Source organism: Mobula birostris, chromosome 23 (assembly GCF_030028105.1).
Source record: "Mobula birostris isolate sMobBir1 chromosome 23, sMobBir1.hap1, whole genome shotgun sequence".
NCBI lineage: Eukaryota > Metazoa > Chordata > Chondrichthyes > Myliobatiformes > Myliobatidae > Mobula > Mobula birostris.
Genome location: NC_092392.1, coordinates 57,480,559 through 57,493,874, shown reverse-complemented (window position 1 = coordinate 57,493,874; position 13,316 = coordinate 57,480,559). Strand labels below are relative to the sequence as shown.

Here is a 13,316-nt window from a genome sequence, read left to right as displayed (position 1 = left end):
CTGGAACCTATAGGGTTCAAGTGCAAGGTTATTGATGTCGTGGGTATAATGCCATGAAGATTAGGCTTTTGCAGCAGTACATTATAAAACAAGCACATTAAAATAAGCTTAAATTAACATAAATTATATATATTACTTTACTCATGAGCAAGATTCAGTCATTTATTTACCATGTGTACATTGAAACATTGAGTGATGTGTCGTTTGCGTTAACTACCTACACAACCCAAGGATGTGCTGGGGGGAAGGCAGCCCACAAGATGTCACCACACATTCTGGCGCCAGTATAGCATGCCCACCATGCTTGGCAGCAGAGCAACACAAAACACTATAAACAGTCAAACAACAGCAGCTAAAACTAGCCCTGTTCCTCCCTCCCAACCCCTACCCCCCATCCACGGCCTTACACAGTCCTCCCAGGACAGGACTTGTTCAGTCTCCATCCTCCAGTGGGGTTGGACTCTTGACATTGGGTCTTTGGCACCCCTAGTGGGCTCACAAGAGAGTCGCAGTCTCAGAGATCTGGCCTGCAGGACTTCTAGATTTCCAGTTGACCTTTGGGCTTTGATCTACGATTAACATAAGTTAACATAAACTTAAATTAGCATAAATTAGATATAAATTACTCATGTGCAAAGTAATCATACTGGTACTAACACGAGATGGAGAGAGAAAGAGGAAAGAAAAAATATAGCTCAAGGTTGTGTTAAAGTTTTTCAGGGTGGGTTAAGAAGCTGATGTTAGTCATGTCTGCTCTAAAGGTTCCTGACCACAAGACATGGACCCAGAGTTAGGCCATTCAACCCATCGAGTCTGTTCCACCATTGGATCATGACTGATCTATTATACGTCTCAATCATACTCCCCCTCCTTCTCCCCATAAACTTTGTCGCTCTGACTAATCAAGAACATATCAATCTCCTCCTTAAATATACCCAATGACCCGGCCTCCCCAGCCATAGGTGGCAATGAATCCCACAGATTCGCCATCCTCTGGCTAAATAAAATCCTCCTCACCTCTGTTCCAAGGTGATGTCCTTGAGTTCTGAGGCTGTGCCTTCTAGTCACAGACTCCCCCAATATTGAAAACATCTACTCAGTGTCCACTCTATCTAGGCCTTTCAATGTTTAATAGGCTTCAATGAGACTCCCTCCTCGTTCTTGTAATCTCCAGTGAATACAGGCCCAGAGCCTTCAAACGCTCCTCAGACGTTAACCCTTTTATTCCTGGGATCATTCTCATGAACCTCTTCTAGACCCTGTCAAATACCAGCACCGTCATTTCTCAGATAAAGTACCCAAAACCACTCACAATACTCCAAGTGCAGTCTGACCAAGACCATTGATCTAAAGTTTGTCTGCAGTTGATAGTTTAGTGCGATAAAATCTATCAATTGTCTGACAGCCTTCTCTATGAATTCACAGGATATAGTGTCCACACTGGAACAACAGTTCCAGCTCATGGTGCATGCTGAATTTTCAGTGCTGGTCGATGTTCTCCACAGTCCAGAGCTGCTTTTTCCGGAAGGAAGTGACGCGCAGATACGATGTGAAAGTGGGGCCTTCATGAGCAGGTAAGTCAGAGGGGCGGGAGAGGTGTGTGTGGAGACGGATCAGAAACAAGTTTAATATATCTCAGGAAATTGGTGATCTTGCAGCAAACGCTCAGTGCTATACATAAAATAATACCATAAATTACAATAGAAATATAGACAAAAAATGCATAATTGACTTCACAAAGGGGGCAGGGTGGGTACAGTTCACATGCTCCTGTCCACATCAGTGGTATTGGGTTGAAAGGCTTGATAGCTTCAAGTTCCTCGGAGTGAAAGTCACCAATAGGCCGTCCTAGTCCAAACATATTGACGTCAGAATCAGAATCAGGTTTAATATCACTGACATATGTGGTAAAGTTTGTTGTTTTGCAGCAGCAGTACATTGTATTAGTACAGTACATTATACAGTACAGTACATTACCCGAAGGAATATTGTAAATAACAGTAAGAAAAAATCCCTATCCCTAAAAATGTCGAGTGGGTGTCTTCAGGCTCTGGTACCTCCTTTCTGATGGTAGTAGTGAGAGGAGAGAGTGGGGGCGGGGGGTCCTCAGTGATGGGTGACATCTCTCCCAGGCATCGCCTTTGGAAGATGTCTGTGAGTGCAAAAGAGTTATAGTGATTTCTTCATGAGACATTACCGTGCCCTTGCGCTAAGCCACCTGCTGTCCGTGGCCCACAGTACTGTGCAAAGGTCTTGGGCACATATATATAACGAGGGTGCCGAAGACTTTCGCACAGGACTGTATTTGTCAACGTGAGACGGAAAGTGAGTTTGTGAATCTGGCGGGAGCAAAGGATGTTGGGAATGGTGAGGGTGGAGCGCCGCGAGAGGGGTGTGGGACAGGTGGCAGAGAAGGAGTGCCAGGGGTGAGGGGTGGCACAGGTGCCAGCACACCCAGCTCTGAGACACCAGGCAAGGTCATTTGATTCCAAACAATTGGTTTATTGATCAACATAGAATGTCTCTCTGGTGCTTCCTGCTCCCTTCCCCTCCCTTCCCCTTTTCCCAACCATGCTTCCCCTCTCCTTACCCCCTTCCCACTCTCAGTCACAATAGAGACCATAACAAAATCAGGTTTATCATCACTCACATACATCATGAAATTTGTTCTTTTGCAGAAGCAGCAGTACAGTGCAATATATAAAATTACTACAATACTGTGCAAAAGTCTTAGGCACCTGAGCTCTCTATATGGGTTTAAATCTGTGACAGCTCTGCAGTTTATTAAAAGCATGGCTGAACTGATTATAGCCACAACAGCACACAGAAAATGCTGGAGGAACTCAGCATCTATGGAGGGGAATGAACAGTCGATGTTGCCCTCCAGTGGACTGCAAAGGAAAGGGGGGAAAAGACAAATTAAGGTGGTGGGTGAAGGGAAGAGGAACAAGCTGGCAGGTGATTTCAGGGTACTTGGAGACTCGTGACAAAATAGGTCCAAGTCAGCATGCATTCCTTAAGGGGAAATATTACCTGACAAATCTGCTGGAATTCTTTGATGAAAAATGCCAGCAAGATAGACACAGGAGAGTCAGTGGATGTTGTTCATTTGGATTTTCAGAAGACCTTTGACAAGGTGCCGCACATAAGGATGCGTAAGAAGATAACAGCCCAGGGTATTACAATAAAGATACTAGTATAGATAAAAGATTGGCTGATTGGAAGGAGGCAAAGAGTGGGAATAAAGGGAGCCTTTTCTGGTTGGCTGCTGGTGGCCGGTATTGGGACCGCTTCTTTTGACGTTATATGTCAATGATTTGGTTGACGGAATTGATGGCTTCGTGGCCGAGTTTGTGGACGAAGCAAAGATAGGTGCAGGGGCAGGTAGTGTTGAGGAAGCAGGGTGTCTGCAGAAGGACTTAAAGCAGATTGGGAGAATAAGCAAAGAAGTGGCAGCTGGAATATAATGTTGGGAAAGGAATAGTCATGCACTCTGGTGGAAGGAATAAAGGTGTGGACTGTTTTCTAAATGGGGAGAAAATTGAAAAAATCGGAGATGCAGATGGACAGCAACACACATAAAAAATGCTGGTGAACGCAGCAGGCCAGGCAGCATCTATAGGAAGAGGTACAGTCGAAGTTTCGGGCCGAGTCCCTTCGTCAAGACTGGAGATGCAAATGGATTTGGGAATCCTCCCTAAAGGTTAATTTGCAGGTTGAGTAGGTGGTAAGGAAGGCAAATGCAATGTTAGCATTCATTTTGAGAGGACTAGAATACAAATACAGGATGTAATGTTGAGGCTTTTTAAAACGTTGATGAGCCTGCTCTTGTATCGTGAGCAGTTTTGGGCCCCTTATCTATGTGCTGGCATTGGGGAGGACCCAGAGGAGGTTCACGGGAATGATCCCTGGAAAGGAAAGGTTAATGTATGAGGAGCGTTTGATGCTCTAGGACTGTGATTCAATGGAATTTAGAAGAATGAGGTGGGAATCTCATTGAAATCCATTGAATATTGAAAGCCATCGAGAGTGGATGTGGGAAAGAATGTTTCCTGTAGTGGGTGAGTCTAGGACCAGGGGGCACAGCCTCAAAGTAGAGGGGCATCCATCTAGAATGGAGATGAGGAGAGATTTCTTCAGGCAGAGGGTGGTGAATCTGTGCAATTCATTTCTACAGGTGGCTGTGGAGGCCAAGTTATTGGATATATTTAAGGCAGAGGTTGATAGGTTCTTGATTAATCAGGGCATCAAAGGTAACGTAGAGGAGTCAGGAAAATGGAGTTTGAGAGGGATAATAAATGGAATGGTGCAATGGACGTGATGTGCTGAGTGGCTTCATTCTGTTCCTATGTCTGATGTATTAAGGTGATAAATGAGACCAGGTGAAGAGGAAAGTAGGATGAAGTGAGACACTGGGTGATGATCAGTGGAATAGGTAAAGGGATGATGAAGAAGGAATCTGATGGGAAAGGTTGTGGAAAAGGAAGGAGGAGGGACACCAGAGGGAGATGACGGGCTGGTGCAGAGGAGTGAAGGGGCAAGAAGGGAGCCAGAATTTGGCATGGAGAAAGAGCGAATGAAGAGGTGGGAGAAGTTACCAGAACTTGGAGAACTCAATGTTCGTGCAATCATGTTGGAGTCTACCCAGACAGAATATGAGGTATTGCTGAGTGTGGTCTCATCGTGGCAGTAGAGGAGGCCATGGACTAACATGTTGGAATGGGAATGGGAAGTAGAATTAAAATGGGTGGGCACCAGGAAAGCCCGCCATTTGTGGTGGACGGGGTGAAGGTGTTCAACCAATCTACATTGGGCAGGATTTCCTGGTAGCCACCTATTTTAATTCCCTCCATAGATGCTGCCTGATTTGCTGCGGTCCTCCAACAATCTGTGTGTGTTGCTCTGGATTTCCAGCATCTGCAGTCTCTCTTGTGCTCTGATTATAACCACAATCCCCACTCCAATCAACTCTATGTAAACTCTCACTCCTTCATCAAGAACCTACCTGCTTCTGCCTTAAAACCAAATGATGAAGTTCTACAGACATTGAAAGTATCCCCCTGCTTTGGCAATCAGAACAGCAATTAAACAAGGCAACAGGACATACACGTTCATAAAATTCCCAAAAGCCACTTCTGCTTATCTCACTGTTGCTAATATCTACTGTTCCAGGGAGAATGTAAGAAAAGCGATGTCATGTTACAACATGGTAACTCGGAGGTTTGGAATGGATTTGAGGGGCAAAGGTTTTATACAGAATGTGGCTGGGATCTGGAACATACTGCCCAAGGGAGATTATGGTGGCAACATTAAGAAAACTGAAAGGCCCTGTTTCCACCACAGTTAGTGGAAGAGAATTCCAAGGACTTTCCACTGTCCAGATTTAAAAATTCTTATCAATTTCAACATCCTTGTATGCTCCCCCTGAAATTCCTTTGTTCCTTTGCACCCTTGCATGCCTCCGATCAGTCATCTAGTGCCACACCTCAGGAATTGCTTCCGAGTCCTTCTAGCCCGCACTTCTCCCTTAACGTGTCCAATAGCTTCCATTTTGGACTTTGTTTTAATGCCAAAGATAAATTGCCTTGGAACAGTTTGGTGCAGTTAAGATGTCAGTAGATAGTTCTAGAAGGCCTGTGTTCACCAAAAGGGCAGCAATCGAGTTGTTGCTTTATATATTTGGGATTTCTGAGGGTCATCACCCTGTTATGGAGGAGAGGCTTGTGGGAGCGATGCTTTCTGGAGTTTAACCATCGAGTACATATCTCCCGGTTGGGTCACTCGTGCCAAGAAGGTCAATGGAGAGGTTCCAGACAAAAAGCAGTCCAACCAAGACCTTGGTGCTGGAGCTGGCGAAAAATGAGGACACATCACAACGGCAGTGAAGGGCCGCCAGTCATCTTGCATTCTGTGTCACTGGACCCTGACCCTGATCTGTCAAGCACTGTGGTGGTGCATCAGACTCCCCATGTTAAACCAAGTCAGACACAGACATTCTCTACAAAGGAAATTCACCCTAACATTCTGCAAATAGGCAACCCCTTAGGAGAACATCAGACTTGACTCGAGTACTGTTACTATATATGGGCCTAAAGGAGCAAGTATTTTACTTTGGGATCATAATTATTTTAAATATATCTTCAGATGATTCACCGCTGCTCGCTTAACTCGCATATGGTGTTAATGAATGCAGCAAGTGACCCTGCCTGATGAGGTATCACACAATTATGCCTCATACCTTCCACCTCCCAAATCCTTTAGAACAGTCAGCCTTGTCGTGGTTAGTCTGCAACTTGGGACTTTTTAGCAAGTTCTGTTGTATGTGGGTGTCACAGAACATGAGGGTAAAACCATGTTTTAATTGAATTGCAGATTAATTAATCATTCTAAGAAGCTGATGGATAAAGAAGAGAAACTCTGCATTAAAATTCTTCAAACACTGAGAGAAATGCTGAATAGGAAGGACAATTTTGGGGAAAAGGTGAGTTCAAATGACCTGTTACATGAAAGCATGTTTTTGTTGTAGTTACATGCATACACCACTAGTGGTCAGTGTTTCACACAGAGTTGTTGGTTACTTGAAAGAAAATGTTTTCCCGTGGCATAACACAAAGGGCCCTCTGACCTTGTGTCGGAAGCTGCTTCTAATGGATAGTTAAACCAGCCTTAAAGTCAGTGTATTAGCTTCAAAATAATGCCCTCTCTGCGCCAGCCATTATTCTCTGGTTGCACGGAGCATCCTCTCACAATGTACGAAAATACTGCAAACTGGTCAGCAGAAAGGGTCATTGGCTGCAGTCTACCATTATTGCAGGACTTGTACGTATCCAAAACCAAGAATCTGACTGGAAAAGTCATTGTTCAAGTGCTACCTTCCCAGCAAACTGCCTTTTCCAAAAGCTCCTTTCTGGAAAGTGCTACAGAGCTATTAAAACAAAACCATCCTGCAAGTTTAAAAGTTTCTTCTCACAGACAGTTAATCTGATCAACCATTATAGTTACCTCACCGCCCCTCCACTCGTGTCGATCTATTACCCCGTCGATGAACTGCACTGCAAACATTTCAAACCATTTTTCATAATGCTGTTTATTTACATTTTAAGTAAATGCTGGTATTTATGTACTTGTACACAGTTTATTCCGTATCTGTTCTTTAACTTCTAACTTTATTTTTATATAATTATAATTTTTGAAAGACGTTTTTTTGTTGCGTGTCGCGCCAACACACCACGGCAAATCCATTTAAGTGTATATGGTGACTGAAGTTGGCCTTTGATCCTTGATTGTCATCTGTTGGGAAATGATCATTGCCCCACTTACACCTGATGTGTCTGTTGGGAAGCGGTAGAATTCAGGAAGCTAGCTGAAACCAGTAGCTCACAAACAACGGGAGCAAAGTATTCAGGATTTCCATTAGAACTGAATCATTGCTTTGCAACCGGATGGGGACATGTTCTGGTGATGTCACACTTCTTCCTGAATGGACCAATTCCTGCTGGGAATACATTTCTCCAAAAGCAGGCTGCCTACCAGTGTATTGGATGTTAAATGTCAGGTTTTCCATTTACATGAACAGAGTGATTTTAGTAAGGGTGGTAACAATGAGAGAAACATGATGGAGTGGGCAAACACAGGCATAACCTAACTGCGTCATTGGCAAAGGTTGAATAAGTTAGGCCTTTATTCCCTGGAGCGTAGAATGAGGGGAGATTTGATTAGTTATACAAAATTATTAGAGGTTTAGATTGGGTAAATGCAAAAGGACGTTTTCCACTGGGATTGGGTGAGACTAGAACTACAGGCCATGGGTTAAGGGTGAAAGGTGAAACATTTAAGGTGAACCTGAGCGGGAAAATTCTTCACTCAGAGGGTGGTGAGAGTGTGGAATGAGCTGCCAGTGGAAGTGATGAATGTGGGTTTGATTTCAACATTTAAGAGAAGTTTAGATAAAGTTCATGAACGGGAGCTGTATGGGGGGCTATGGTCCAGGTGCTGGTTGAGGGGTCGAGGCAGAATAAGAGAGGATAGACCGAAGAGCCTGTCTCCTTGCTGTAATGCTCTATGGTTCTGTGATGGTATCTCTGAACACCCTTTACATCCTGCCTTGTGCTCTCGTCCCAGCCTTACCTGAGGTACAACATTAGAGTTTTTGTTTAAGTTTCTAATCACACATTGCTCAGTGGATATCCTCGTGTTTGTACGGAACCTCTTGCACAGAAAGATGTCCCAAGGAATATTCAGATGCGTAATATTCCAAATGCATCGCGGTAGGAACGTGTTAGGTGGGAAGATGAGAAAGATTCACAGGGATGTTATTGGTGAGGGGAGTCCTGAGGAAAGAGATTCTGCAGATGCTGGGAATCTTAAGCACACACACACATAAAATGCTGGAGGGGGATAAATAGTCGACTTTTCAGTCATCAGGACTGGAAAGGAAGGGGGAAGGAAGCAGAATAAAACGATGGCGGAGGGGAAGGAGGATAGCTTGAAGATGATTGGGGAAGCCAGGTGACTGGGATGGCTAAAGGACCGGAGAGGAAGGATTCTGATAGGAGAGGAGAGTAGACCACAGGAGAAAGGGAAGGAGGAGGGGCACCGGGGGGGGGTGAGAAGTGTAAGAGGCCAGAGTGGGAAGAGAAGGCGGGGGGGGGGGGATTTTTTTTTACCGGTATACCGAAATCGATATACATGCCATCAGGCTGGAGGCTACCTAGACAGAGTAAAAGGTGTTACACCTCCACCCTGAGGGTGGCTTCGTCATGGCACAAGAGGAGGCCATCGACTGACATGTCAGAACAGGAATGGGAATGGGAATTAAAATGTTTGGTCGCCATTTAGTTCCACTTTTGGCAAATGGAGAGGAGGTGCTTGACGAAGCAGTCCCCCAATTTACAATGGCCTCACCAATGTAGAGGAGGCCGCCTTGGGAGCACTAGATATAATAGACGACCGCAGCAGGTTCGCAGGTGAAGTGTTGCCTCACCTGGAAGGACTGTTTGGGGCCCTGAATGGAGATGATAGAGGAGGTGAATGGGCAGGTGTAGCACTTTGGCTGCTATCTGGGATAAGTGTGGGAGGGAGATTAGTGGGGAGGGACGAATGATCAAGGGAATCACGCAGGGAGTGAGTCCTGCAGAAAGCAGAGAGTTGTGGGGGGGGAAGGTAAAGATGTGTTTGGTGCTAGGGTCCCTTTGGAGTTGGTGGAAACCGTGGAGGATGATGTGTTGGATGTGGAGGCTTAGGGGTGGTAGGTGAGGACAAGAGGAACTCTTATCACTGTTAAGGTGGCGGGAAGATGGAGCGGATGTCTGGAAACTGGAGAGGTGCTGGTGAGGGCAGCATCAATGGTGGAGGAAGGGAAACTCTGTTCTCTGAGGAAGGAAGACATCTCTGGTATTCTAGAAAGGAAAACTTCATTCTGAGAACAGATACCATAGAGATGAAGGAACTGAGGAAATGGAATAAATGGAATAGCATTTTTACAGGAGATAGGGGGTGGGAAGAGATATAGTCAAGATAAATGTGGGAATCAGTAGGTTTATAAAAGATGTTAGTTGACAGTTTGTCTCCAGAGATGGAGGCAGAGAGATTGAGAAAGGGGAGGGAGGCATCAGAAATGGACCAAGCAAATTTGAAGGCAGGATGGAAGTTGGAGGTAAAGTTGATGACATTGATGGGCTTCAGCATGGGTGCAGGAAGCAGTGTAGTGCAGAAAGAGTTGGAGAGCATTACTGGGGAAGGCTACATAGCCAATGAAAAGGCAGGCATAGCTGGGCCCCATGAGGGTGAGGCATAGCTGGGCCCCATGAGGATGAGGCATAGCTGGGCCCCATGAGGGTGAGGCATAGCTGGGCCCCATGAGGATGAGGCATAGCTGGGCCCCATGAGGGTGAGGCATAGCTGGGCCCATGAGAGTGAGGAATTGCTGGGGCCCATGAGGGTGAGGCATTGCTGGGGCCCATGAGGGTGAGGAATTGCTGGGGCCCATGAGGGTGAGGCATTGCTGGGGCCCATGAGGGTGAGGAATTGCTGGGCCCATGAGGGTGAGGAATTGCTGGGCGCCGCCTGCCCTGCTGCGTTCCTCCAGCATCGTGTGTGTGGCTCTGGATTGTTGAATCTCTTGTGATCGCTGCTGTTCAAGGGGCACACAAGATGGCGGATGCTGGAATCTGGAGAAACACACAACCCGCAGAATGAGCAGTATCTGTGGGAGGAAAGGAATTGGCAATGTTTTTGGTCGAAACCCTGCAGTGGGACCAGTGATGTAGGGTTTTGAACGGAAACATCAACAGCGTCTCCCCACCACTCCAGATGCTGCCCGGCCCTCTGAGTGCCACCAGCAGATCCCAGATTCGAGGGGAAAGGTGGACTGGCTAAGGGTTTTGTTGATTTGCAGGTCGGTTTGGATTGGCTAAGGGATAGCTGCCAGTGATAGGAGAACTCGAGAGGCGGCTGGAGAGGGAGGATTCAGGATGGCGATGATGAGTTGACTGTGGGGCCAGAGAGGGGGTTCCAGTGATGGAGGGAAGGGCCAAAGCAGGCTGGCTAAGGTGGAGCTTGCTGAGGTAGGAAGGGTGGCTTTTGGACTCCACTCGAGGTGGAGGAGCCAACATGAGAAACGGAAGCAGGACGATGTTGTTTGGCCTCTCATGGCGGCTCTGTCTCTCTCGGCCGACCTTTCACCTCAGCGCCACCTTCCTGCACTAAACCCACATCTTCTGATTCCTTTAATATCCAAAAACCCATCGATCTCGGGATGAAAGGCGGGAGTAGGTAGTTTGGCTGAGTTTAGCAAGCTCCTTGTTGATCCAGTTTGAGGGTTGGTTCAGCTTGGGAATGAAGGAAGGAGGACACATTATAGCAGGGGGTCGACCATCAACAGATGGGTGATTGGTCATATGTGAATCTCTGACGGCTTGAGGAGGAAGCGGTGGTACCTGTCACTAAAATGGGGATGTGGCTGAGAAGTGGGTAAGGACTCATCCTGGGGCATTGTCTGGGCTGGCTCTGTAGACTTGGCCTGAGATACTTCAGCTGGAACCATGCATTAGAACCGTTCATGTAGAACTAGCCCATGTCACTCATAGAGCGGGTAATGGAAAGGCTTACGAGGAATAACACTCATGCAAAGAGGCAGTACTTGTACCGACACACAAGGGGAGTTGAACGGTGAGTTTCAGAAGAAGATATGAAGAGTCTCAAATCAGGTTAGAGGGCTAGGCTCAACAGCCAAAGGTTCTAAGCACGTAGTCTGATGTGGAGGGCGCAGCCCAGGAGCCTGTAGAACCTTGAGTCTAATTTGATGAAGAGCTGAAGATAACTAGCACAAGAGGGAGAGAAGAGGGTCCAGTGACAGACTCCCAATCCAGGTTTCAATGTGAAATAAAGAAAGAGAGAGAGAGAAAGAAAGATAAATTAGCTTTATTTGTCACCATTTGCATCAAATCAAATCAGCAAGGATTACGCAGAGCAGCCCACATGTGTCCCCATGGATCCAGAGCCAAAGTAGCATGTCTATAACTCACTAAACCTAACCATCACCCTCAGAATGCGGGAGGAAACCAGAGCACCATGCAGTCACAGTGAGAACATACCAGCTCCTTCAGCCGGCAGTGGGAATCAAACCCCACTCACTGATTGCTGGCATTATTTGCTAGGTTACCCTGCCGTCCTATGTGTGCTCTTTCATGGGTGTATGAAAGAGCTAGGGAAGTGGACTGACTAGCCCCAAAACGTATGAACCCATCTATTTGCAGTCTGGTTATAAAGAACATTCTCGGCAAAATACATCAGCATGTTACTTTAACAGGGAAGTGTGCAGTAAGAGTTAATTCTGACTCCGATTTTCATGAACAGCCTTCAACCTCTTGAACAACGAACCCAGTTTCTGGTGTACTCTCGCTCCCGACTATTGGGCTGAGTTAGCTTATCTGGCTGTTCTCAGGTGCAGTTCTGAAGTTGCAAGGCCTCCCCTTTTAAACGGTGCAAATTTACTTCATTACTTCCATGAGCATCCATCTGCTTCACCCAGAGCATTCCACCTGATGATGCGTGTACACTGACTACAGCCTGAGTTCACCCATAACCAATGATTTAATGTGTTGTTCAGATACACAAACCACCATAAATGCCCACAGTTGTGTACAGAATCCTTCCGGCAAATCACCCTTCCCTGATTTTCTGCCTTCTGATGTTGCAATCTTCCTAATGTCTTTAGGGCTTATCTTTCACGTGGCATCTACACCATGCACTACTCATCACCAATAAATACTGGCCTTGCCCATGATGCCCAGATCTCTGGCGTTAGGTCTAAAGGTCCATAGTCACCATGAAGCTATAGGTTCACTGCACAGCTCTTAGCCTGCAGATTCACAGTATCCCTGGACCTTTGGAACCAAACCTAGGGATCTGGGCATCAATGAGAAGACCAGGATTTATCGCCTCACCCTAGTTTTCCTGATAGGATGGAACAGCCAGAGTCAATCCCAATGGCGTGGTACTGGAGTCACAGGGATACAAGGCCATTATTTCCTATAAGAAGCCAGCAGGTCTCATGTAACTTTCAAATGGGAATTGGATAAGCTTTTGGAATGGAAACCTTTCCAGGTCAATGGGAAAGGAATGGGGGCGATGAGAAGCACCAAGAGTGAGGTAGCTCATCTAGTGAAGGGACAGGTCTCAACTGGTCCTACCTTTTCTGCTTCCTTGTACTATGACTGTGGATTGTGAGTGGGAGCTCACTGATAGGAACTGGCTACTCAATCCCATCAGAGGAGATGCCATGGCACTTTGGAAGAAGATCAGGGAGGTCTTCTCTGGCCAATATTCATTACTGAATCATTCACAAGATTAAACCTTGCTTGATTGTCACTTCAGTGGTCTTCATGGAATCTTACTTTGCAATCATTGCTGACATTTAATAATCATGTAGTCATGTAGTAATGGAAGAAATGAGACTTGCATTTCTACACCACTGTTCACTGTAAAGCACTTAAAGCCAAAGAAGCATTTTGTGTAGCATTATAATCTGGAAACGAATTTGTGCTTAATACCGTCATACAAGTACAGCGTGATAATGGCCTGATTGATATTGGTCCTGGTTTAATATTGTCACATGTACAGAGGTACAATGAAAACTTGTCTTGCACACTGTTCATACAGATCAAATCATTACACAAGGTTAAACAATAACAGAACGAAGTGTAGCAGCTACAGAGAAAGTTCAGTGCATGCAAATACTTGCAGGCTTTTTCCCCTCAGGTTGGGTGAGACTGGAACTCGAGGTTATAGTTCAGGTTGAAAAGTGAGATATTTAA

The 13,316-nt window shown here is 45.9% G+C and overlaps 1 protein-coding gene across 1 annotated transcript in view; it reads left to right on the top strand.

Moving 5' to 3' along the window:
* Positions 1 to 13,316, top strand: part of itpr2 (inositol 1,4,5-trisphosphate receptor, type 2) — a 306,596-nt gene that overhangs the window by 199,117 nt on the left and 94,163 nt on the right. The window contains exons 36-37 of the mRNA XM_072241562.1: positions 1,426 to 1,574; positions 6,373 to 6,481. Coding sequence (XP_072097663.1) covers positions 1,426 to 1,574; positions 6,373 to 6,481 — 258 coding nt within the window. The remainder of the gene's footprint in view (positions 1 to 1,425; positions 1,575 to 6,372; positions 6,482 to 13,316) is intronic.